Below are 25444 nucleotides of genomic sequence, written 5' to 3' on the forward strand. Positions count from 1 at the left end.
TGATCCGGAGGATGGGGGGAGTAGTGATCGGCCAAAGAGAGTAGTGATCGGACACTTGAGGAGGAGGAGGTAGTGAAGGACGAGCGGCTGGATGGGTCCACAGAGCCGGGCACTCGGGGATACACCGGTGCTAAGGGGGCGGCTGGCAATTGGTGGAGAAAAGGGGGCGTGTCCTCACAAGCCTTTCCAGGTTATCTGCTCCCTCATTGGCTGCAGGATTTGGCGCTGAAAACCGGGTTTGGATTCGGCCAATCACAGAGGAGTTCTCCTGCGCCATCCGGGTATAAGAAGTGACGGGCGGAGCGGGGCTGTCAGTCTCATCTGTACAGAGAAGAGGACGATGTCTGGACGCGGCAAACAAGGAGGCAAAGTCCGGGCTAAGGCCAAGACCCGCTCCTCCCGGGCAGGGCTCCAGTTCCCGGTCGGCCGAGTGCACAGGCTCCTCCGCAAGGGCAACTACGGCCAGAGGGTGGGCGCCGGCGCTCCCGTCTACTTGGCCGCTGTGCTCGAGTATCTCACCGCCGAGATCCTGGAGCTGGCCGGCAATGCCGCCCGCGACAACAAGAAGACCCGCATCATCCCCCGCCACCTGCAGCTGGCCGTGCGCAACGACGAGGAGCTCAACAAGCTGCTGGGCGGCGTCACCATCGCCCAGGGAGGCGTCCTGCCCAACATCCAGGCCGTGCTGCTGCCCAAGAAGACCGAGAGCACCAAGTCGGCCAAGAGCAAGTGAGCCCGGCTCTGCTGCTGCTGTGCCCCCCGGAACCAAAGGCTCTTCTAAGAGCCCCCCACATGGTCTGCACGACTGAGCTGGCGATGCCGCTGATCTCCGCTGTGGAGGAGGCGTCACACAGGGCCACTTACCGCTCCTGACTAGAGGTGGGGAGTTTGGATCTTTTACAGGAATAGAATCTTTGGCTTCAGTTGCGGACTAGGGAGCCGGATAGGTAATAAGTGTTCGATCAGTGGTGACCGGACTGAGGGCACTGATCTGGGGATTATACTGAGTGGGGGGCACTGCGAGGGCTTTATACTGCTGCAGCCCGGTCAGAGACTCCGTGTATTGTTCTAGTGACTCAGAGAATAGAAGGAGTCGGATTATTGGATTCTTAGACTCACTGCTCCTGACCTGCTGCGAGTCCGGGCAGACATTGCTGCTGTAGAGGGTTTGGCCGCTGAATTCTACCCGGACTGTAATTGGGCGGGAATTTCAAAAGCCAGAAGATCAGCCAATCACTGTAAAGCACTTGTCCTATAGCTCCGCCCCCAGCAGCGCTGAGTGGAGATGGCGGGGGGCAGGGAGGATGGGGGCGGTTATCGGTCTGCGAGTCCCTGATAGACGGGGGGAGATACAGAGAGCGCTTTTAGAATAAAGGAACTGCTCTTACTAATTAGAGCGCTGAAAGGGTTAACCCGCCTCCTGTGAGCAGAGGTGGAGGATGAAGGGCGGAGTGGAGCTCGTCTCTGGAGGAGGTGGTGGCTCTGAGAAGAGCCTTTGTTGGGTGCGGGGCGCAGATCTAAGCCCTCTCCCCTCGGATCCTGCGGGCCAGCTGGATATCCTTGGGCATGATGGTGACCCGCTTGGCGTGGATGGCGCAGAGGTTGGTGTCCTCGAAGAGCCCGACCAGGTAAGCCTCGCTGGCCTCCTGCAGGGCCATGACGGCCGAGCTCTGGAAGCGAAGGTCGGTCTTGAAGTCCTGGGCGATCTCTCTCACCAGGCGCTGGAAGGGCAGCTTCCGGATGAGCAGCTCGGTGGACTTCTGGTAGCGCCGGATCTCCCGGAGAGCGACGGTCCCGGGCCGGTAGCGGTGAGGCTTCTTGACTCCGCCAGTGGCGGGGGCGCTCTTCCTGGCGGCCTTAGTGGCCAGCTGCTTGCGGGGAGCTTTCCCGCCGGTGGACTTACGGGCTGTCTGCTTGGTTCTGGCCATGGCTCTGCAGAGATCTGTACACAGCAAGAGAATGAGGTGAGGAACGGACCGTGCAGATCATTTATACTCCCGGCCTCGTCCTCATTGGCTCATGTAAACCACACCCCTACATCCCTATTGGTTTATTCGTACAATGATGTGCCGCCAAAACTTCGGTTACCAATCATCGTTCACAAGAGGTGGAGCACTTCTGAGCTCAGCCAATCAGAGCTGGAGGGCGGGGCCTGGAGTTCAGGAACAGCCCCGCCCCCAGTTCTCTTTCAGGTCCGCCCATGCTCCATATAAAGGAGGGCTCTGGGCTGAGCAGTCTCTGCTCTCTGCTCCTCACACCTAGAAGATGTCTGGTCGCGGTAAAGGAGGGAAAGGGCTCGGGAAAGGCGGCGCCAAGCGGCACAGGAAGGTGCTCCGTGATAACATCCAGGGCATCACCAAGCCTGCCATCCGCCGCCTAGCTCGCAGGGGAGGCGTCAAGCGCATCTCCGGCCTCATCTATGAGGAGACTCGCGGGGTGCTGAAAGTCTTCCTGGAGAACGTCATCCGGGACGCCGTCACCTACACCGAGCACGCCAAGAGGAAGACCGTCACCGCCATGGACGTGGTCTACGCGCTCAAGCGCCAGGGCCGCACTCTCTACGGCTTCGGGGGTTAATGCTGCCGCCGCCTCCTCCGTCCTCACAGCACAAAGGCTCTTCTCAGAGCCGCCCACATCTTCCCGGGGAGGAGGAGCTACAATTCCACTGAGGGGTTAACACCGCCCGCCCATCAGGAGATCAGCGGCGCCCTGTGCTCAGTACAGCCGGAGGTCTACATTACAGAAACCCCCCAATAATCTATACCGAGCCCCGGGTGTTCACCGCTCCTCTCCCCCCCCCGCAGCTACTATACGAGCTGTGCTCGGAGACTGAGGGGTTAATCTGTCCCGGAGCTGCAGAGACAAAGACGCCAATGAGCGGCTCCTCCTGTAAATCAGCAGTAACTATAGGCGGGAAATTCAAACGAGGGACGAGATCCTGAGCTCTCCCAGCCAATAGCAGAGCTCTGGACCCCGCAGCCGTTATGTGCCCGTAGGAGCCTCGTCCTCCTGTCCTGTACTGAGCGGCCGCACAGCCTCTCTCCAGGGAGCGCCACACTGAGGAGAAGGATGATGGGAGTAGTGATCGGGCATGGAGGAGGAGGGGAGCTTGTATTGTAACTTCCGATAGCGTTACCGCATCTCATCTAGCTGACAGGGAGGAAAACCGCAGCCACTGTGAGAACAACGGGGAGACCCGGGAGCAGCTCCGCTGGAGACAGGGTGGGGGCTCTGAGAAGAGCCTTTGGGTCCGGAGAGCGGCGCTCACTTGGCGCTGGTGTACTTGGTGACGGCCTTGGTGCCCTCGGAGACGGCGTGCTTGGCCAGCTCTCCGGGCAGCAGCAGGCGCACGGCGGTCTGGATCTCCCGGGAGGTGATGGTGGAGCGCTTGTTGTAGTGAGCCAGGCGGGAGGCTTCCCCTGCGATGCGCTCGAAGATGTCGTTGACGAAGGAGTTCATGATGCCCATGGCCTTGGAGGAGATGCCGGTGTCGGGGTGGACCTGCTTCAGCACCTTGTAGACGTAGATGGCATAGCTCTCCTTCCTGCTCTTCCTCCGCTTCTTGCCGTCCTTCTTCTGAACCTTGGTGACGGCTTTCTTGGAGCCCTTCTTGGGCGCTGGGGCGGACTTGGCGGGATCGGGCATTCTGACTGAGGACAAAATCTCGTCTGTTCTCCTCCTGCCACCGCGGCGGTATTTATACACGGGCCATGCAAATGAGCTGCTGCTGACTGCGCGCCGATCTACTGGAGGAGAGGGTCACGTGGTGTCTCCGCTTCTCCTAATTGGCAGCCTCACATCCATCCAGCTGAGCCGGGGGCGGAGCAAATAGAGGGGCGGGGCTTACATACATCCATTCAGCGGAGCAACAGGAGAGGCGTGGCTCACATTCATCCATTCAGCAGAGCCAGGGGCGGAGCCGCAAGTAGGGAGGGGCTCACATCCATTCATAGAGCCGGGGGCGGGGCTAACATCCATCCATTCAGCTGAGCAGGGGGCGGGGCTAACATCTCTCTTCCGTCTATCAGGGCCTCTCTGCTCGGCTGATAACCGCCCCGCCCCTCACTGCGCCCCGCCCCCTGCTGGCCTGGTAGTGATGCCGCCGCTGAGTGTACTGTGCGTGCAGGGGGGTCGTGCGCTCTATCCCTGGACACCAGCGCAGCGATGGAGCCGCTCTTCTCCGCACAGTGAATACGGGACTGTTCTCCCCTTCTCCGGTGGGGAGCGGGAGAAGGCGGCCACTGACGGGTTAATACTGAGCAGGCTATGGGGGCGGGGCTATAGAACTAGTACCATGGCTTTTGAAATTCCCGCTCAATTACCGTCCGGTTAGAATTCAGCGGCCGTGGACTAGCTCCGCCCCCGGCTCAGAGAATGAATAGCTATGAGCCCCGCCCCTCCTGCTGTCTCCGCCCCCCGCTCTTCTCAGAGCCCCCCCCTTCTCTAGGATGGAGCTGCCGCATTGTGTGAATACATGGGAAGCCTCATGTCCGAGGCGGATTATTCCCTCATTATAGACCACTGATCCGGAGGATGGGGAGAGTAGTGATCGTATACTCGGGAGGATGAGGGGAGTAGTGATCGTATACTCGGGAGGATGGGGGGAGTAGTGATCGTATACTCGGGAGGATGAGGGGAGTAGTGATCGGACACTGAGGAGGATGGGGGAGTAGTGATCAGACAGTGAGGATGAGGGGAGTAGTGATCAGACAGTGAGGAGGATGGGGGGAGTAGTGATCAGACAGTGAGGATGAGGGGAGTAGTGATCAGACAGTGAGGATGGGGGGAGTAGTGATCAGACAGTGAGGATGGGGGGAGTAGTGATCAGACAGTGAGGATGATGGGGGAGTAGTGATCAGACAGTGAGGATGAGGGGAGTAGTGATCAGACAGTGAGGAGGATGGGGGGAGTAGTGATCAGACAGTGAGGATGATGGGGGAGTAGTGATCAGACAGTGAGGATGGGGGGAGTAGTGATCAGACAGTGAGGATGGGGGGAGTAGTGATCAGACAGTGAGGATGGGGGGAGTAGTGATCAGACAGTGAGGAGGATGGGGGAGTAGTGATCAGACAGTGAGGATGAGGGGAGTAGTGATCAGACAGTGAGGAGGATGGGGGAGTAGTGATCAGACAGTGAGGATGGGGGGAGTAGTGATTGGGCAATAAGGAGAATGAGTGAAGTAGTTATATGGTATTGAGGATGATGAGGGGAGTAGTGGTCAGCCAGTGAGGAGAATGAGGGCAGTAGTGATCTGCTGAGGGGAGTGGTGGTAATATAATATGGAGGCTGCAATGTAATGTGGAGGCTGTAATATAATATTGAGGCTATAATGTAATGTGGAGGTTGATAATATATTATAGAGGCTTCAATATAATGCGGAGGATATAATGTAATTTACAGGCTGGTAATATGGAGGCTGTGATGTAATGTGGAGGCTGTAACACAATGTTTAAGCTGTGATGTAATGTAGAGGCCGGTAATACGGAGGCTGTAATATAATGTGGAGACTAATGTAGAGGCCGGTAATGTAATATGGAGACTGTAATGTAGAGGCCGGTAATACGGAGGTTGTAATATAATGTGCAGGCCGGTAATGTAATATAGAGGCTGTAATGTAATGCAGAGGCTGGTAATATGAAGGCTGTAATATAATGTGGAGGCTGGTAGTATGGAGGCTGTCATATAATGTGGAGGCTGTGATGTAATCTTGATGCTGAAAATATGGAGGCTGTAACATAATGTTTAGGCTGTAATGTAATGTAGAGGCTGAAATTATGGAGGTTGTAACATAATGTTTATGCTGTGATGTAATTTAGATTACGGTAATATGGAGTCTGTAATATAATGTAGAGGCTGGTAATATAAAGGCTGCAATATAATATGGAGTCTATAATGTAATGTAGAGGCTGAAAATATGAAGGCTGTAATATAATGTTGAGATTGATTATACAAAATGGAGGCTGGTAGTAGGGAGGCTGTAATGTAGAGGCTGGTAATACGGAGGCTGTCAATTAATATGGAGGCTGTAACAATGTTTAAGCTGTGATGTAATGTAGAGGCCGCTAATATGGAGGCTGTAATATAATATGGAGGCTGTAATGTAGAGGCTAGTTATATGGAGGCTGTGATGTAATCTGGAGACTGAATATATGGAGGCTGTAACATAATGTTTAGGCTGTGATGTAATGTAGAGGGCGGTAATATGGAGTCTGCAATATAATGTGGAGTCTGGTAATGTAATATGGAGGCTGTAATGCAGAGGCTGGTAATATTAAGGCTGTGATGTAATGTGGAGGCTGGTAGTATGGAGGCTGTAATATAATGTAGTATGGAGGCTGTAATGTAGAGGCTGTAATATAATGTTATGTAAAGGCTGTAATGTAATGTAGAGGCTAGTAATGTGGAGGCTGTCATATAATGTGGAGGCTGTGATGTAATATGGAGGCTGTCATATAGTGTGGAGGCTGTGATGTTATATGGAGGCTGTAATGTTTAGGCCCTGATGTAATGTAGAGGCCGGTAATATGGAGGCTGTAATATAATGTGTAGGCCAGTAATGAAATATAGAGGCTGTAATGTAATGTGTAAGCTGGTAATATGAAGGCTGTAATATAATGTGGAGGAGGCTGGTAGTATGGAGGCTGCAATGTAATGTAGAGGCTAGTTATATGGAGGCTGTGATGTTATCTGGAGACTGAATATATGGAGGCTGTAACATAATGTTTAGGCTGTGATGTAATGTAGAGGACGGTAATATGGAGTCTGCAATATAATGTGGAGGACCAAAAAACAACAATATCATAAATATCTCGCATGGAGTTATTCGTATTAACACCTACACAGCTCAAAGAGCAACCACACAGAGAGTAATTCTAATTAATAATTCTTTATTAGATATCCAACATGATGGATGGTATATCAATTAAAAAAACATATACAAAAGACAGTACATACTGGGAACAGATCGGCCCCAAGAGGAAGCACTTTGCGAAACGATCGTCGGGCGGCTGTTTCAGACCAGGGTCAGTAGGTATTTATTGCACTTGCACTTTATTAGTGTTTTGTTCCTCCCTTATCTCTTGCAGTCTCCGCTGGTTGTGGGCGGCATCCAGGCTTACACTCCCTTAATTGTTTGGAGTGTTGATGTATGTATGCTTTGGATGCCTTTATTGCTACATGCGCCCCATCTAGCTGATACTGCGCTACTGTATACGGGGGGATACTAGTCCCTTATTGGTTTGGAGCGTACTCTGTTTTTATACATTTATTGTAACACCGATCTGTTCCCAGTATGTACTGTCTTTTGTATATGTTTTTTTAATTGATATACCATCCATCATGTTGGATATCTAATAAAGAATTATTAATTAGAATTACTCTCTGTGTGGTTGCTCTTTGAGCTGTGTAGGTGTTAATATAATGTGGAGGCTGGTAATGTAATATGGAGGCTGTAATGTTATGTGGAGGCTGTAATGTAATGTGGAGGCTGTAATATAATTTGTAGTCTGTAATGTAAAGCAGAGGCTGGTAATATTAAGGCTGTAATGTGGAGGCTGGTAGTATGTATGGAGGCTGTAATATAATGTAATGTGGAGGCTGGTAGTATGGAGGCTGTAATATAATGTAGAGGCTGTGATGTAATATGGAGGCTGTAATGTAATGTTTAGGCCCTGATGTAATGTAGAGGCCGGTAATATGGAGTCTGTAATATAATGTGGAGACTAATGTAGAGGCCATTAATACGGAGGCTGTAATATAACATGGAGGCTGGTAATATTTAGGCTGTAAAAAAATATGGAGGCTGTAATATGTTGTTGAAGTTGATAATATAATATGGAGGCTGTGATGTAATGTGGAGGCCATTAATATGGAGGCTGTAATATGTTGTTGAAGTTGATAATATAATGTGGAGGCTGTAATGTTTAGGATGTGATGTAAGAATTCAGCGGCCATGGAGAAGCTCCGCCCCCGGCTCAGCTGAATGGATGATGTGAGCCCCGCCGTGCGCTCTATCCCCGGACACCAGCGCAGAGCTGGAGAAGGGGGCGGAGCTATAGAAGAAGTGCTTTACAGTGATTGGCTGATCTCTGGCTTTTGAAATTCCCGCTCAATTACAGTCCAGTTAGAATTCAGCGGCCGTGGAGGAGCAGTCCATTACACACAGGGGCTCTTGCCGCTCCTGACCTGCTGCGAGAACGGGCAGACATTGCTTCTGTAGAGGGTTCGTCCCCTGAGATCAGCCAATCACTATAACATACTTATTCTGTAGCTCCACCTCTTCTTCCGCTTGGGCTCCGCCTCTTGTGAACGATGATTGGTAACGGAAGTTTTGGCGGGCACATCATTGTACGAATAAACCAATAGTGATGTAGGGGTGTGGTTTACATGAGCCAATGAGGACGAGGCCTGGAGTATAAATGATCTGCACGGTCCGTTCCTCACCTCACTCTCTTGCTGTGTACAGATCTCTGCAGAGCCATGGCCAGAACCAAGCAGACAGCCCGTAAGTCCACCGGCGGGAAAGCTCCCCGCAAGCAGCTGGCCACTAAGGCCGCCAGGAAGAGCGCCCCCGCCACTGGCGGAGTCAAGAAGCCTCACCGCTACCGGCCCGGGACCGTCGCTCTCCGGGAGATCCGGCGCTACCAGAAGTCCACCGAGCTGCTCATCCGGAAGCTGCCCTTCCAGCGCCTGGTGAGAGAGATCGCCCAGGACTTCAAGACCGACCTTCGCTTCCAGAGCTCGGCCGTCATGGCCCTGCAGGAGGCCAGCGAGGCTTACCTGGTCGGGCTCTTCGAGGACACCAACCTCTGCGCCATCCACGCCAAGCGGGTCACCATCATGCCCAAGGATATCCAGCTGGCCCGCAGGATCCGAGGGGAGAGGGCTTAGATCTGCGCCCCGCACCCAACAAAGGCTCTTCTCAGAGCCACCACCTCCTCCAGAGACGAGCTCCACTCCGCCCTTCATCCTCCACCTCTGCTCACAGGAGGCGGGTTAACCCTTTCAGCGCTCTAATTAGTAAGAGCAGTTCCTTTATTCTAAAAGCGCTCTCTGTATCTCCCCCCGTCTATCAGGGACTCGCTGACCGATAACCGCCTCCATCCTCCCTGCCCCCCGCCATCTCCACTCAGCGCTGCTGGGGGCGGGGCTATAGGACAAGTGCTTTACAGTGATGTCTGCCCGGACTCCCTGCTCTTCCCTTCCGTCTCTTCGTCACAGACGTCCCCGCATTCTCCGCCATGTCCTGAGCTGGGGGCCCCGGGCTCCAATCCTATCCCCGCCCCCATAGCACCGGTGTATCCCCGAGTGCCCGGCTCTGTGGACCCATCCAGCCGCTCGTCCTTCACTACCTCCTCCTCCTCAAGTGTCCAATCACTACCCCCCCCCCCCCCCCATCCTCAGTGTCCAATCACTACTCCCCCCATCCTCCCGAGTATACGATCACTACTCCCCTCATCCTCCCGATCTGGTCTATAATGAGGGAATAATCCGCCTCGGACATGAGGCTTCCATGTATTCACACAATGCGGCAGCTCCGTCCTAGAGAAGGGCGGGGGGCGGGGTTTCCATCCATTCAGATGAGACGGGGGCGGAGCTTCTCCACGGCCGCTGAATTCTAATTGAGCGGGAATTTCAAAAGCCATGGTACTAGTTCTATAGCCCCGCCCCCATAGCCTGCTCAGTATTAACCCGTCAGTGGCCGCCTTCTCCCGCTCCCCACCGGAGAAGGGGAGAACAGTCCCGTATTCACTGTGCGGAGAAGAGCGGCTCCATCGCTGCGCTGGTGTCCAGGGATAGAGCGCACGACCCCCCCTGCACGCACAGTACACTCAGCGGCGGCATCACTACCAGCAGGGGGCGGCGCGCAGTGAGGGGCGGTTATCAGCCGAGCAGCGAGGCCCTGATGGACGGAAGAGAGCGGCGCTGACAGGGTTAACCCGCCCCCTATCCCTGCCCGCAGAGGAGCCGGAGCCCCCGCCCGCTGTGAGCGGAGAACGAGGGCAGAAGGGCGGAGTGGAGCTCGTCTGAGGAGGAGGTGGCGGCTCTGAGAAGAGCCTTTGGGGGAGAGGTGCGGGCGGCGCCGGTTACTTCTTGGCCGCGCTCTTCTTGGGTTTCGCCGCTTTCTTAGCCGGACTCTTGGCAGCCTTGGGTTTGGCCGCCTTCTTAGCCGGACTCTTGGCCAGCTTCTTGGGTGCAGCCTTCGGCTTCTTGGGGCTCTTGGCTGCTTTCTTGGCCGCGGCTGGTTTCTTAGCCTTTTTCGGGCTCTTGGCCGGAGCCTTCTTGGGCTTCTTCGGGGATTTAGCGGGTTTCTTGGCCGCAGTAGCTGCAGGTTTCTTGGCCGCCGCCGGCTTCTTCTTCTTGGCCGCCGCCTTGTCCTTGGTCTCCTGCTGCTTCTTGTTGAGCTTGAAGGAGCCGGAGGCGCCGCTGCCCTTCACCTGGGTGAGGGTCCCCTTGGTGACCAGAGCCCTGATGGCCACCTTGATGCGGCTATTGTTCTTCTCTACATCGCATCCTCCGGCAGCCAGAGCCTTCTTCAGGGCGGCCAGAGACACCCCGCTGCGCTCCTTGGAGGCGGACACGGCTGTGACCAGGAGCTCGGACACGCTGGGACCGGACGGCTTCTTGCTTTTCTTGGCGCCCCCTGCCGCGGCGGATTTCCTCGGCTGCTTCTTGGACTTGGCGGCCGCTTCGGCGGGAGGAGGAGGAGCGGCGGCTGCTGGCGCGGTCTCTGCCATCGTGTGAGACGTGGGGAGAAAACACAAAGACTTCTCCGGGAGAAAACACTGAGGCCGGAGCCGGGACCGCCTCTTATATGTGGAGCGCTGCGCAGCGATTGGCTGCCGAGCTCCGCCCTCCTGCGCGTCTATTGGCGGACACTGGACACAGGCCCCGCCTTCACCCCTCTCAGCCCGGCTGCAGCTCCGCTCTCCCCTTGTGCTTCCCTGCCCGGGAGAAGAGCCCTTTAGCGGCTAGAACCGGACAGGAGAGGCAGCCTTCTCCGCGCCTTCCTCCTCCCGGACATCCCCCCTCACCGTGTGTCGCCGTCTGTGGCGGAGGAGGCGGGAGCAGGCCCCGGGATCTCCGCCACAGTCCTCCCGCTCTGCCTGCCGTTCTGCACATCCGGCTGGATCCGGCCCGATGGCTCCGCTGCGGGGGCTCGTTCCCTCTCTTCCCGGCCCTCGTCCCCATCCCAGGGCTCTTTCCCACAAGGTGGGGCCGCAGGAAGCTGCTTGGACGCTGCGGGGAGGAGCTGGAGCCGCGGAGAGCCCGGGAGGGTAACACAGGCGGCGGCCTCCGCTCCCTGCCGGCTCCAGTGCTCCGTGTCCCCGCACATTCCCCGCCGCAGTGATGCCGCCTCATGTGTGTACAGGGCTCTCAGGGAGCAGAGATGCGTCTTGTGGTCAGGGCTCCGCAGATGACAGAGGACTTCTCTCCTGGGCTCCTGGCTGCAGCAGAGGGGGTGCCGGTACAATGGGGCAGAGTATGGCCCCGCCCCCCAGAAGTGTGGACCCCGCTTTACTGACCCCCGGAAACATTCTGGGGAGTAAGAAAAGTAGAGAAAACTGCCCCTATAATCCCCCTCATTGCACCTCCGTAATCTCAGTAAAATACGGCAAAGTATAGTATATTATAGTATAGTACAGCATATTATATTATAGTAAGGTATATTATAGTATAGTACAGGATAGTATAGTATATTACAGTATAGTGCAGTATAGTATAGTACAGCATAGTATGGTACAGTATATTATAGTATAGGACAGTATAGTACAGCACTGTATAGTACAGTATATTAGTGTAGTATAGTACAGTATATTATAGTATAGCACAGTATATTATAGCATAGTACAGTATATTATTGTACAGTATATTATAGTACAGCATAGTATAGTACAGTATAGCACCGTATAGTATAATACAGTACAGCACAGTATAGTATAGTGCAGTATAGTATAGTACAGCACAGTATAGTATATAATAGGACAGTATAGTATATAATAGTACAGTTTAGTATAGTACAGTATATTATAGTACAGGACTGTATAGTATAGTACAGTATATTATAGTACAGTAGTATAGTACAGCGCAGTACAGTACAGTATAATATATTATAGTACAGCACAGTATAGTATATTATAGTATAGTACAGCACAGTATAGTCTAGCACAGTATAGTATATTATAGTATAGTGCAGTATATTATAGTACAGTATAGTACAGCACAGTATAATATATTATAGTATAGCATAGTATATTATAGTATAGTGCAGTATATCATAGTATAGCACAGTATAATATAGTATAGTATAGCACAGTATAGTATATTATAGTATAACACAGTATAGTACAGTATATTATAGTATAGGATAGTATAGGAGAGTATAGTATATCATAGTACAGTTTAGTATAGTACAGTATATTATAGTATAGTAGAGTATAGTATAGGACAGTATAGTACAGCCCAGTATAGTACAGTATATTATAGTACAGGATAGTGTAGTACAGCACAGTATAGTACAGGACTGTATAGTACAGTATAGTATATTATAGTATAGTACAGTATATAGTACAGTAGTATAGTACAGCACAGTATAGCACAGTATAATATATTATAGTACAGTATAGCATAGTAGAGTATAGTACAGTACAGTATATTATAGTACAGGACTGTATAGTACAGCACAGTATATTATAGTACAGTATATTATAGTACAGTAGTATAGTACAGTATATTATAGTATAGTATAGCACAGTATAATATATTATAGTACAGCACAGTATAGTATATTATAGTATAGTGCAGTATATTATAGTATAGTACAGTATAGTACAGCACAGTATAGTATATTATAGTATAGTATAGCACAGTATAGTATATTATAGTATAGTGCAGTATATCATAGTATAGTATAGCACAGTATAATATATTATAGTACAGTATAGTATAGCACAGTATAGTATATTATAGTATAACACAGTATAGTACAGTATATTATAGTACAGGATAGTATAGTATAGGGCAGTATAGTATATAATAGTACAGTTTAGTATATTATAGTATAGTAGAGTATAGTACAGCACAGTATAGTACAGTATATTATAGTACAGGATAGTATAGTACAGTATAGTACAGCACAGTATAGTACAGTATATTATAGTACAGGATAGTGTAGTACAGCACAGTATAGTACAGGACTGTATAGTACAGTATAGTATATTATAGTATAGTACAGTATATAGTACAGTAGTATAGTACAGCACAGTATAGCACAGTATAATATATTATAGTACAGTATAGCATAGTAGAGTATAGTACAGTACAGTATATTATAGTACAGGACTGTATAGTACAGCACAGTATATTATAGTACAGTATATTATAGTACAGTAGTATAGTACAGTATATTATAGTATAGTATAGCACAGTATAATATATTATAGTACAGCACAGTATAGTATATTATAGTATAGTGCAGTATATTATAGTATAGTACAGTATAGTACAGCACAGTATAGTATATTATAGTATAGTATAGCACAGTATAGTATATTATAGTATAGTGCAGTATATCATAGTATAGTATAGCACAGTATAATATATTATAGTACAGTATAGTATAGCACAGTATAGTATATTATAGTATAACACAGTATAGTACAGTATATTATAGTACAGGATAGTATAGTATAGGGCAGTATAGTATATAATAGTACAGTTTAGTATATTATAGTATAGTAGAGTATAGTACAGCACAGTATAGTACAGTATATTATAGTACAGGATAGTATAGTACAGTGTAGTACAGGACTGTATAGTACAGCACAGTATAGTGCAGTATAGTATATTATAGTATAGCACAGTATAGTATATTATAGTATAGCACAGTATAGTATAGCACTGTATAATACAGCACAGTATAGTATGGTATAGTACAGTATAATATAGTATAGGACAGTATAGTATATAATAGTACAGTTTAGTGAAGTACAGTACAGCACAGTATAGTACAGCACAGTATAGTACAGCACAGTATAGCACAGCACAGTATAGCACAGCACAGTATAGTACAGCACAGTACAGCACAGTATAGTACAGTATAATATAGTATAGCACAGTATAGTATAGAACAGTATAGTATATAATAGTACAGTTTAGTAAAGTACAGTATATTATAGTATAGTACAGTATATTATAGTACAGTATAGGACAGTATAGTACAGTATAGTGCAGTATATTATAGTATAGGACAGTATAGTATATAATAGTACAGTATATTATAGTATAGTACAGATTATTATAGTACAGCACAGTATAGTATAGTACAGCACAGTATAATACAGCACGGTACAGTATGGTATAGTACAGTATAATATAGTATAGAACAGTATAGTATATAATAGTACAGTTTAGTATAGTACAGTATATTATAGTATAGTACAGATTATTATAGTACAGCACAGTATAGTACAGTATAATATAGTATAGTACAGCACAGTAAAGTACAGTATAGTATAGCACAGTATAGTATATAATAGTACAGTTTAGTGAAGTACAGTATATTATAGTACAGTATATTATAGTACAGCACAGTATAGTACAGCACAGTATAGTACAGCACAGTATAGTGCAGTATATTATAGTACAGCACAGTATAGTACAGTATAGTATAGTGCAGTATATTATAGTATAGCATAGTATAGGACAGTATAGTATATAATATTACAGTATAGTACAGTATAGTATAGTACAGATTATTATAGTACAGTATAGCACAGTATAGTACAGTATAGTACAGCACAGTATAATACGGCACAGTATAGTACAGTATGGTATAGTACAGTATAATATAGTATAGCACAGTATAGTATAGAACAGTATAGTATATAATAGTACAGTTTAGTAAAGTACAGTATATTATAGTACAGTATAGTGCAGTATATTATAGCATAGGACAGTATAGTACAGTATAGGACAGTATAGCACAGTATAGTATAGTGCAGTATATTATAGTATAGCATAGTATAGGACAGTATAGTATATAATAGTACAGTTTAGTAAAGTACAGTATATTATAGTACAGTATAGTACAGTATATTATAGTACAGTATAGTACAGTATAGTGCAGTATATTATAGCATAGGACAGTATAGTACAGTATAGCACAGTATAGTATAGTGCAGTATATTATAGTATAGCATAGTATAGGACAGTATAGTATATAATAGTACAGTTTAGTAAAGTACAGTATATTATAGTACAGTATAGTGCAGTATATTATAGCATAGGACAGTATAGTACAGTATAGCACAGTATAGGACAGCACAGTATAGTGCAGTATATTATAGTATAGTATAGGACAGTATAGTATATAATAGTACAGTTTAGTAAAGTACAGTATAGTACAGTATAGTATAGTGCAGTATATTATAGCATAGGACAGTATAGACAGTATAGTATAGTGCAGTATATTATAGTATAGCATAGTATAGGACAGTATAGTATATAATAGTACAGTTTAGTAAAGTATAGTATATTATAGTACAGTATAGTACAGTATAGTATAGTGCAGTATATTATAGCATAGCATAGGACAGTATAGTACAGTATAGCACAGTATAGGACAGTATAGTATAGTGCAGTATATTATAGTATAGCATAGTATAGGACAGTATAGTATATAATAGTACAGTTTAGTAAAGTACAGTATATTATAGTACAGTATAGTACAGTATAGTATAGTGCAGTATATTATAGCACAGCATAGGACAGTATAGTATAGTACAGTATAGTATATAATAGTACAGTTTAGTAAAGTACAGTATATTATAGTACAGTATAGTATAGTGCAGTATATTATAGCACAGCATAGGACAGTATAGCACAGTATAGGACAGTATAGCACAGTATAGTGCAGTATATTATAGTATAGGACAGTATAGTATATAATAGTACAGTTTAGTAAAGTACAGTATATTATAGTACAGTATAGTATAGTATAGTGCAGTATATTATAGCATAGGACAGTATAGTACAGTATAGCACAGTATAGGACAGTATAGCACAGTATAGTATAGAGCAGTATAGCATAGTATAGGACAGTATAGTATATAATAGTACAGTTTAGTAAAGTACAGTATATTATAGTACAGTATAGTACAGTGCAGTATATTATAGCATAGGACAGTATAGTACAGTATAGGACAGTATAGCACAGTATAGTATAGTGCAGTATATTATAGTATAGCATAGTATAGGACAGTATAGTATATAATAGTACAGTTTAGTAAAGTACAGTATATTATAGTACAGTATAGTACAGTATAGTGCAGTATATTATAGCACAGCATAGGACAGTATAGTATAGTACAGTATAGTATATAATAGTACAGTTTAGTAAAGTACAGTATATTATAGTACAGTATAGTACAGTATAGTATAGTGCAGTATATTATAGCACAGCATAGGACAGTATAGTACAGTATAGCACAGTATAGGACAGTATAGCACAGTATAGTGCAGTATATTATAGTATAGCATAGTATAGGACAGTATAGTATATAATAGTACAGTTTAGTAAAGTACAGTATATTATAGTACAGTATAGTGCAGTATATTATAGCATAGGACAGTATAGTACAGTATAGCACAGTATAGGACAGTATAGCACAGTATAGTGCAGTATATTATAGTATAGCATAGTATAGGACAGTATAGTATATAATAGTACAGTTTAGTAAAGTACAGTATATTATAGTACAGTATAGTATAGTGCAGTATATTATAGCATAGTACAGTATAGCACAGTATAGGACAGTATAGTATAGTGCAGTATATTATAGTATAGCATAGTATAGGACAGTATAGTATATAATAGTACAGTTTAGTAAAGTACAGTATATTATAGTACAGTATAGTGCAGTATATTATAGTACAGTATAGTATAGTGCAGTATATTATAGCATAGGACAGTATAGTACAGTATAGGACAGTATAGTATAGTGCAGTATATTATAGTATAGCATAGTATAGGACAACTCTCTTATCATCCATTCATGATTTAATCACAGTCCTTTCTTGTGCCCCCCAAATTCTATCACCCGATTGAGGCTTATATAGAACTGGTCTACAGGGACATTAAGACGCATATAGACGAGATTAAGAGGGGTGAATTGCGGTTTACACATAATGTGACGCCATCATTAATGGATGATAAGAGAGTTGTTTTAAAGCCAGCAGACAAAGGGGGCGCCATTGTCCTCATGGACAGGACAAAATATGTAGCAGAGGTGAATCGTCAACTCTCAGATCATAATACATATGAACTGTTAACCACAGATCCGGTCTTTTGTATAAAAAGAAAAATACTGAAGATTCTAGACCACTTTGCTACATTAGGTGTTTTTGATAACAATATGCACACCTTTTTGATTAATCAAACACCGATAACACCTGTTTTCTACGTGCTCCCTAAGGTTCATAAAACCTTAATTGACCCCCCAGGTCGCCCAATAGTGGCCTCCGTGGGATACATTTTGTCTCCATTGGCAATAGTGCTCGAGAAGATTCTTACACCCTTGATAAGGGATATTCCATCTTTCTTGGCAGACACACAACATTTTTTAAGCGCTATTGCACAATTGGGTCCGGTTCCGCCAGACAGTTTGCTGGTGACGATTGATGTGGTCAGCCTGTATACCTCCATCGAACACAGTGGAGGTATACAGGCTGTTAAGTCATTTTTGGAAAGGAGCAATTATTCCATTATTGAACGTGAATTTTTTATACAGCTGCTTCACCATAGGGAGGTTTCTATCCTTAATCATTGATGTGTATATATATATATATGTGCTACTTAGGCTACTTTCACCCTAGCGTTCAGGTGTCCGCTCGTGCGCACCGTTTGAAGGGGCTCACGAGCGGTCCCGAACGCAGCCGTCTGGCCCCAATGCATTCTGAGTGGAGGCGGATCCGCTGAGAATGCATCCGCCTGCCAGCGTTCAGCCTCCGCTCCGCTCAGTGAGCGGACACCTGAATGCTGCTTGCAGCGTTCGGGTGTCCGCCTGGCCGTGCGGAGGCGAGCAGATCCGTCCAGACTTACAATGGAAGTCAATGGGGACGGATCCGCTTGAAGATGACACCATATGGCTCAATCTTCAAGCGGATCCGTCCCCCATTGACTTACAATGTAAAGTTTCTGAACGGATACAAACGTCTGCATTATCGGAGCGGATCCGTCTGATGAAACATCAGACGAATCCGCTCCGAACGCTCGTGTGAAAGTAGCCTTACTATGTACATCTACTTGTTGAAAAAGGCAGCTTAGCCGAAACGCGTCCTTTACTATGGGACATATTGTTATATGAGAATAAAACTCCACGAGCATTGAAGTCACGTGGAACCAGTCCTATCCCGCGCGGCGTGCATCTCAGCGTGTGCCGGCCAATTTCTCTTTAAACATTATGTTACAGCCTCCATATTTTCAGCATCAAGATTACATCACAGCCTCCACATTATATGACAGCCTCCATATTATATTACAGCTTCCATATTACCGGCCTCTACATTACATCACAGCCTCCATACTACCAGCCTCCACATTATATTACAGCCTTCATATTACCAGCCTCTGCATTACATTACAGCCTCTATATTACATTACCGGCCTGCACATTATATTACAGCCTCCGTATTACCGGCCTCTACATTACATCACAGCCTCCACATTATATGACAGCCTCCATATTATATTACAGCTTCCATATTACCGGCCTCTACATTACATCACAGCCTCCACACTACCAGCCTCCACATTATATTACAGCCTTCATATTACCAGCCTCTGCATTACATTACAGCCTCTATATTACATTACCGGCCTGCACATTATATTACAGCCTCCGTATTACCAGCCTCTACATTACATCACAGCTTAAACATTATGTTACAGCCTCCATATTTTCAGCCTCCACATTACCAGCCTGTAAATTACATTATATCCTCCGCATTATATTAAAACCTCTATATTATATTATCAACCTCAACATTATATTACAGCCTCCATATTTACAGCTTGCACATTACATTATAGCCTCCACATTACATTACCACTACTCCCCTCATCCTCCTCTCTGGCAGATCACTACTCCCCTTATCCTCCCCAGTGCCCAATCACCACTCCCCTCATTAATAGCAGATCACTACTGCCCTCATTCTCCTCACTGGCTGACCACTACTCCCCTAATCATCCTCAGTACCATATAACTACTTCCCTCATACTTAGTGCCCGATCACTACTGCCCTCATTCTTCTCACTGGCTGACCACTACTCCCCTCATCATCCTCAATACCATATAACTACTTCACTCATTCTCCTTATTGCCCGATCACTACTCCCCCCATCATCCTCAATACCATATAACTACTTCCCTCATTCTCCTTATTGCCCGATCACTACTCCCCCCATCATCCTCAATAGCATATAACTACTGCCCTCATACTTAGTGCCCGATCACTACTCCCCTCATCATCCTCAATAGCATATAACTACTCCCCTCATACTTAGTGCCCGATCACTACTCCCCTCATCATCCTCAATAGCATATAACTACTCCCCTCATACTTAGTGCCCGATCACTACTCCCCTCATCCTCCTCTCTGGCAGATCACTACTCCCCTCATCCTCCTCAATAGCATATAACTACTTCCCTCATACTTAGTGCCCGATCACTACTCCCCTCATCCTCCTCTCTGGCAGATCACTACTCCCCTCATCCTCCTCAATAGCATATAACTACTCCCCTCATACTTAGTGCCCGATCACTACTCCCCTAATCATCCTCAATACCATATAACTACTTCACTCATACTTAGTGCCCGATCACTACTCCCCTCATCATCCTCTCTGGCAGATCACTACTCCCCTCATCCTCCTCTCTGGCAGATCACTACTCCCCTCATCCTCCTCAGGACCATATCACTACTCCCCTCATCCTCCTCAGTACCATATCACTACTCCCCTCATCATCCTCAATAGCATATAACTACTTCCCTCATACTTAGTGCCCGATCACTACTCCCCTAATCATCCTCAATACCATATAACTACTTCACTCATACTTAGTGCCCGATCACTACTCCCCTCATCATCCTCTCTGGCAGATCACTACTCCCCTCATCCTCCTCTCTGGCAGATCACTACTCCCCTCATCCTCCTCAGGACCATATCACTACTCCCCTCATCCTCCTCAGTACCATATCACTACTCCCCTCATCATCCTCAATAGCATATAACTACTTCCCTCATCCTTAGTGCCCGATCACTACTCCCCTCATACTTAGTGCCCGATCACTACTCCCCTCATCCTCCTCTCTGGCAGATCACTGCTCCCCTTATACACTTCAGCTGAGCTCTGCTCCCGCTATGAATGGCTGCGGATCAGCGAGCTGTGCGGCTGCTCAGTGCAGGGCGGGAGGACGAGGCTCCGCCCCTACGGGCACATAACGGCTGAGGGGGTCCAGAGCTCTGCTCCTATTGGCTGGGAGAGCTCAGCATCTCGTCGCTCATTTGAATTTCCCGCCTATAGTCCCCAACTGCAAATGAGCTGCTGATCTACAGGAGGAGCCGGTCATGTGAGCTGTACCCGCGTCATAAGCCACGCCCAGCGCCGCTCATTGGCTTCTCCACGAGTCTTGTCTTCGTTGGCGGCTTCTAATCCACCCAATGAGCGGCGCTGGGGGCGGAGCAGCAGCCTATAAAGGCGGCAGGAGGCGGCTCCTTCGGATCACACACATCAGAGTCTTCCTCACTGTTCTGTGCTCTGCTGTAGAGAACGATGTCTGGACGCGGCAAACAAGGAGGCAAAGTCCGGGCTAAGGCCAAGACCCGCTCCTCCCGGGCAGGGCTCCAGTTCCCGGTCGGCCGAGTGCACAGGCTCCTCCGCAAGGGCAACTACGCCCAGAGGGTGGGCGCCGGCGCTCCCGTCTACTTGGCCGCTGTGCTCGAGTATCTCACCGCCGAGATCCTGGAGCTGGCCGGCAATGCCGCCCGCGACAACAAGAAGACCCGCATCATCCCCCGCCACCTGCAGCTGGCCGTGCGCAACGACGAGGAGCTCAACAAGCTGCTGGGCGGCGTCACCATCGCCCAGGGAGGCGTCCTGCCCAACATCCAGGCCGTGCTGCTGCCCAAGAAGACCGAGAGCACCAAGTCGGCCAAGAGCAAGTGAGCCCGGCTCTGCTGCTGCTGCTGTGCCCCCCGGAACCAAAGGCTCTTCTAAGAGCCGCCCACATGGTCTGTACGACTGAGCTGGCGATGCCGCTGATCTCCGCTGTGGAGGCGTCCGGGCGTCACACAGGGGCACTTACCGCTCCTGACTAGAGGTGGGGAGTTTGGATCTTTGGCTCCAGTTGGTGACAAGTGATCCGGAGCCGGATAGGTAATAAGTATCCGATCAGTGGTGACCGGACTGAGGACTAGGAAGGGGGGGCTGGGGGCCCTGATCTGGGCATTATACTGAGTGGGGGGTGCTGCTGGGGGCCCTGATCTGGGCATTATACTGAGTGGGGGGCCCTGATCTGGGCATTATACTGAGTGGGGGGCCCTGATCTGGGCATTATACTGAGTGGGGGGCCCTGATCTGGGCATTATACTGAGTGGGGGGCGCTGCTGGGGGCCCTGATCTGGGCATTATACTGAGTGGGGGACCCTGATCTGGGCATTATACTGAGTGGGGGGCGCTGCTGGGGGCCCTGATCTGGGCATTATACTGACTGGGGGGGCTGGGGGCCCTGATCTGGGCATTATACTGAGTGGGGGGCTGGGGGCCCTGATCTGGGCATTATACTGAGTGGGGGGCGCTGCTGGGGGGCTGATCTGGGCATTATACTGAGTGGGGGGCGCTGCTGGGGGCCCTGATCTGGGCATTATACTGAGTGGGGGGCCCTGATCTGGGCATTATACTGAGTGGGGGGCGCTGCTGGGGGCGCTCTATTCTATGGACAGCACTGCGGGGGCTTTATACTGCTGCAGCCGGTCAGAGACTCCGTGTATTGTTCTAGAAGTCGGATCATTGGATTCTTAGACTCAGTGCACGACTCCCTGGACCGTGTGCGCCTCCGCTCTGATTGGCTGCTGGCCTCCCCTCCTCCTCCGACATGAATCGGACATCACTGCTCCTGACCTGCTGCGAGTCCGGGCAGACATTGCTGCTGTAGAGGGTTTGGCCGCTGAATTCTGACCGGACTGTAATTGGGCGGGAATTTCAAAAGCCAGAGATCAGCCAATCACTGTAAAGCACTTGTCCTATAGCTCCGCCCCTTCTCCTGCTCTCTGCGCTGGTGTCCGGGGATAGAGCGCACGGCGGGGCTCACATCATCCATTAGCAGATCACTACTGCCCTCATCCTCCTCACTGTCTGATCACTACTCCCCTCATCATCCTCAGTACCATATAACTACTGCCCTCATTAATAGCTGATCACTACTCCCCTCATCCTCCCGAGTATACGATCACTACTCCCCCCATCCTCCCGAGTATACGATCACTACTCCCCCCATCCTCCCGATCAGTGGTCTATAATGAGGGAATAATCCGCCTCGGACATGAGGCTTCCATGTATTCACACAATGCGGCAGCTCCGTCCTAGAGAAGGGGGGGGCTCTGAGAAGAGCGGGGGGCGGAGCAGCAGGAGGGGCGGGGCTCATAGCTATTCATTCAGATGAGCCGGGGGCGGAGCTTCTCCACGGCCGCTGAATTCTAACCGGACAGTAATTGAGCGGGAATTTCAAATGCCAAGGCGCTAGTTCTATAGCCCCGCCCCCAGAGCCTGCTCAGTATTAACCCGTCAGTGGCCGCCTTCTCCCTCCCGCTCCCCACCGGAGAAGGGGAGAACAGTCCCGTATTCACTGTGCGGAGAAGAGCGGCTCCATCGCTGCGCTGGTGTCCAGGGATAGAGCGCACGACCCCCCTGCAGGCACAGTACACTCAGCGGCGGCATCACTACCAGCAGGGGGCGGCGCGCAGTGAGGGGCGGTTATCAGCCGAGCAGCGAGGCCCTGATAGACGGAAGAGAGCTGCTAGCCCCGCCCCCGGCTCATCTGAATAGACGGATGCGAGTTCTGCTCCGCCCCCCGGTTTAGCAGAATGGATGGCTATGAGCCCTGCCCCTCCTGCTGCTCCGCCCTCCGACTCAGCTCTATGAATGGATGTGAGCCCCTCCCTTCTTGCTGCTCCGTTCCCCGGCTCTGCTGAATGGATGTATGTGAGCCACGCCTCTCCTGTTGCTCCGCCCCCGGCTCTGCTGAATGGATGGATAAGAGCCCCACCCCTCTATTTGCTCCGCCCTGGCTCTGCTGAATGGATGTATGTGAGCCCCGCCCCTCTATTTGCTCCGCCCCCGGCTCAGCTGAATGGATGTATGTGAGCCACGCCTCTCTATTTGCTCCACCCCCGGCTCAGCTGGATGGATGTGAGGCTGCCAATTAGGAGAAGCGGAGACACCACGTGACCCTCTCCTCCAGTAGATCGGCGCGCAGTCAGCAGCAGCTCATTTGCATGGCCCTTGTATAAATACCGCCGCGGTGGCAGGAGGAGAACAGACGAGATTTTGCCCTCAGTCAGAATGCCCGAGCCAGCCAAGTCCGCCCCAGCGCCCAAGAAGGGCTCCAAGAAAGCCGTCACCAAGGTCCAGAAGAAGGACGGCAAGAAGCGGAGGAAGAGCAGGAAGGAGAGCTATGCCATCTACGTCTACAAGGTGCTGAAGCAGGTCCACCCCGACACCGGCATCTCCTCCAAGGCCATGGGCATCATGAACTCCTTCGTCAACGACATCTTCGAGCGCATCGCAGGGGAAGCCTCCCGCCTGGCTCACTACAACAAGCGCTCCACCATCACCTCCCGGGAGATCCAGACCGCCGTGCGCCTGCTGCTGCCCGGAGAGCTGGCCAAGCACGCCGTCTCCGAGGGCACCAAGGCCGTCACCAAGTACACCAGCGCCAAGTGAGCGCCGCCCCCGCTCTCCGGACCCAAAGGCTCTTCTCAGAGCCCCCACCCTGTCTCCAGCGGAGCTGCTCCCGGGTCTCCCCGTTGTTCTCACAGTGGCTGCGGTTTTCCTCCCTCTCAGCTAGATGAGATGCGGTAACGCTATCGGAAGTTACAATACAAGCTCCCCTCATCCTCCTCCTCCATGCCCGATCACTACTCCCATCATCCTCCTCAGTGTGGCGCTCCCTGGAGAGAGGCTGTGCGGCCGCTCAGTGCAGGACAGGAGGACGAGGCTCCTACGGGCACATAACGGCTGCGGGGTCCAGAGCTCTGCTATTGGCTGGGAGAGCTCAGGATCTCGTCGCTCATTTGGATTTCACGCCTATAGTTGAGCTGCTGATTTACAGGAGGAGCCGGTCATGTGACCTGTACCAGCGCCGCTCATTGGCTGGACGGATTAACCCCTCAGTCTCCGAGCACAGCTCGGCTCGTAGCTGCGGTGGAGAACACCCGGGGCTCTGGATTTACAGATTATTGGGGGGTTTCTGTAATGTAGACCTCCGGCTGTACTGAGCACAGGGCGCCGCTGATCTCCTGATGGGCGGGCGGTGTTAACCCCTCAGTGGAGTTGTAGCTCCTCCCCGGGAAGATGTGGGCGGCTCTGAGAAGAGCCTTTGTGCTGTGAGGACGGAGGAGGCGGCGGCAGCATTAACCCCCGAAGCCGTAGAGAGTGCGGCCCTGGCGCTTGAGCGCGTAGACCACGTCCATGGCGGTGACGGTCTTCCTCTTGGCGTGCTCGGTGTAGGTGACGGCGTCCCGGATGACGTTCTCCAGGAAGACTTTCAGCACCCCGCGAGTCTCCTCATAGATGAGGCCGGAGATGCGCTTGACGCCTCCCCTGCGAGCTAGGCGGCGGATGGCAGGCTTGGTGATGCCCTGGATGTTATCACGGAGCACCTTCCTGTGCCGCTTGGCGCCGCCTTTCCCGAGCCCTTTCCCTCCTTTACCGCGACCAGACATCTTCTAGGTGTGAGGAGCAGAGAGCAGTGACTGCTCAGCCCAGAGCCCTCCTTTATATGGAGCATGGGCGGACCTGAAAGAGAACTGGGGGCGGGGCTGTTCCTGAACTCCAGGCCCCGCCCTCCACCTCTGATTGGCTGAGCTCAGAAGTGCTGGTGCTTTTCATTTTCCAGCCTCCATGTTACCAGCCTGTAAATTACATCATATCCTTCGCATTAAAATAAAGTCTCTATATTATATTATCAACCTCCACATTATATTACAGCCTCCATACTACCAGCCCCCACATTCTATTACAGCCTCCATACTACCAGCCTCCACATTCCATTATAGTCTCTGCATTACATTATAGCCTCCACCTTACATTACAGCCTCCACATTACATCTATGTTTCTATTACAGCCTCCATATTACATTATCTTCCTCCACATTATATTACAG

The 25444-nt window shown here is 49.2% G+C and overlaps 7 protein-coding genes across 7 annotated transcripts; 4 read left to right on the top strand and 3 right to left on the bottom strand.

Moving 5' to 3' along the window:
- The first annotated feature begins 283 nt into the window (after nucleotides 1-283).
- Nucleotides 284-21233, top strand: LOC120982667 (histone H2A type 1-like). The gene is made up of 2 exons (XM_040412925.1): nucleotides 284-336; nucleotides 20831-21233. The coding sequence occupies exon 2, from the start codon at nucleotides 20835-20837 to the stop codon at nucleotides 21225-21227; it is 393 nt and encodes a 130-aa protein (XP_040268859.1). The 5' UTR covers nucleotides 284-336; nucleotides 20831-20834; the 3' UTR covers nucleotides 21228-21233.
- Nucleotides 304-739, top strand: LOC120982669 (histone H2A type 1-like). Its single transcript, XM_040412926.1, has one exon. The coding sequence runs from the start codon at nucleotides 341-343 to the stop codon at nucleotides 731-733; it is 393 nt and encodes a 130-aa protein (XP_040268860.1). The 5' UTR covers nucleotides 304-340; the 3' UTR covers nucleotides 734-739.
- Nucleotides 1409-2031, bottom strand: LOC120982663 (histone H3). The gene has a single exon (XM_040412921.1). It carries the CDS (start codon nucleotides 1926-1928, stop codon nucleotides 1518-1520), a length of 411 nt encoding a protein of 136 aa, XP_040268855.1. The 5' UTR covers nucleotides 1929-2031; the 3' UTR covers nucleotides 1409-1517.
- LOC120982697 (histone H2B type 2-F) lies at nucleotides 3224-3645 on the bottom strand. The gene has a single exon (XM_040412953.1). It carries the CDS (start codon nucleotides 3643-3645, stop codon nucleotides 3265-3267), a length of 381 nt encoding a protein of 126 aa, XP_040268887.1. The 3' UTR covers nucleotides 3224-3264.
- LOC120982661 (histone H3) lies at nucleotides 8470-8997 on the top strand. The gene has a single exon (XM_040412919.1). It carries the CDS (start codon nucleotides 8479-8481, stop codon nucleotides 8887-8889), a length of 411 nt encoding a protein of 136 aa, XP_040268853.1. The 5' UTR covers nucleotides 8470-8478; the 3' UTR covers nucleotides 8890-8997.
- Nucleotides 10086-10749, bottom strand: LOC120982654 (histone H1A-like). The gene has a single exon (XM_040412912.1). The coding sequence runs from the start codon at nucleotides 10734-10736 to the stop codon at nucleotides 10086-10088; it is 651 nt and encodes a 216-aa protein (XP_040268846.1). The 5' UTR covers nucleotides 10737-10749.
- Nucleotides 21234-23620: 2387 nt separating the features above from the next.
- On the top strand, nucleotides 23621-24079 carry LOC120982683 (histone H2B 1.1). Its single transcript, XM_040412940.1, has one exon. The coding sequence runs from the start codon at nucleotides 23622-23624 to the stop codon at nucleotides 24000-24002; it is 381 nt and encodes a 126-aa protein (XP_040268874.1). The 5' UTR covers nucleotide 23621; the 3' UTR covers nucleotides 24003-24079.
- The last annotated feature ends 1365 nt before the right edge of the window (nucleotides 24080-25444 follow it).

Source organism: Bufo bufo (assembly GCF_905171765.1).
Source record: "Bufo bufo chromosome 1 unlocalized genomic scaffold, aBufBuf1.1 SUPER_1_unloc_1, whole genome shotgun sequence".
Lineage (NCBI taxonomy): Eukaryota > Metazoa > Chordata > Amphibia > Anura > Bufonidae > Bufo > Bufo bufo.

Bases quoted from the DNA above. Each gene is read 5' to 3' on its own strand.
- LOC120982669 (XM_040412926.1), top strand. From the start codon at position 341: ATGTCTGGACGCGGCAAACAAGGAGGCAAAGTCCGGGCTAAGGCCAAG.
- LOC120982663 (XM_040412921.1), bottom strand. From the start codon at position 1,928: ATGGCCAGAACCAAGCAGACAGCCCGTAAGTCCACCGGCGGGAAAGCT.
- LOC120982697 (XM_040412953.1), bottom strand. From the start codon at position 3,645: ATGCCCGATCCCGCCAAGTCCGCCCCAGCGCCCAAGAAGGGCTCCAAG.
- LOC120982661 (XM_040412919.1), top strand. From the start codon at position 8,479: ATGGCCAGAACCAAGCAGACAGCCCGTAAGTCCACCGGCGGGAAAGCT.
- LOC120982654 (XM_040412912.1), bottom strand. From the start codon at position 10,736: ATGGCAGAGACCGCGCCAGCAGCCGCCGCTCCTCCTCCTCCCGCCGAA.
- LOC120982667 (XM_040412925.1), top strand. From the start codon at position 20,835: ATGTCTGGACGCGGCAAACAAGGAGGCAAAGTCCGGGCTAAGGCCAAG.
- LOC120982683 (XM_040412940.1), top strand. From the start codon at position 23,622: ATGCCCGAGCCAGCCAAGTCCGCCCCAGCGCCCAAGAAGGGCTCCAAG.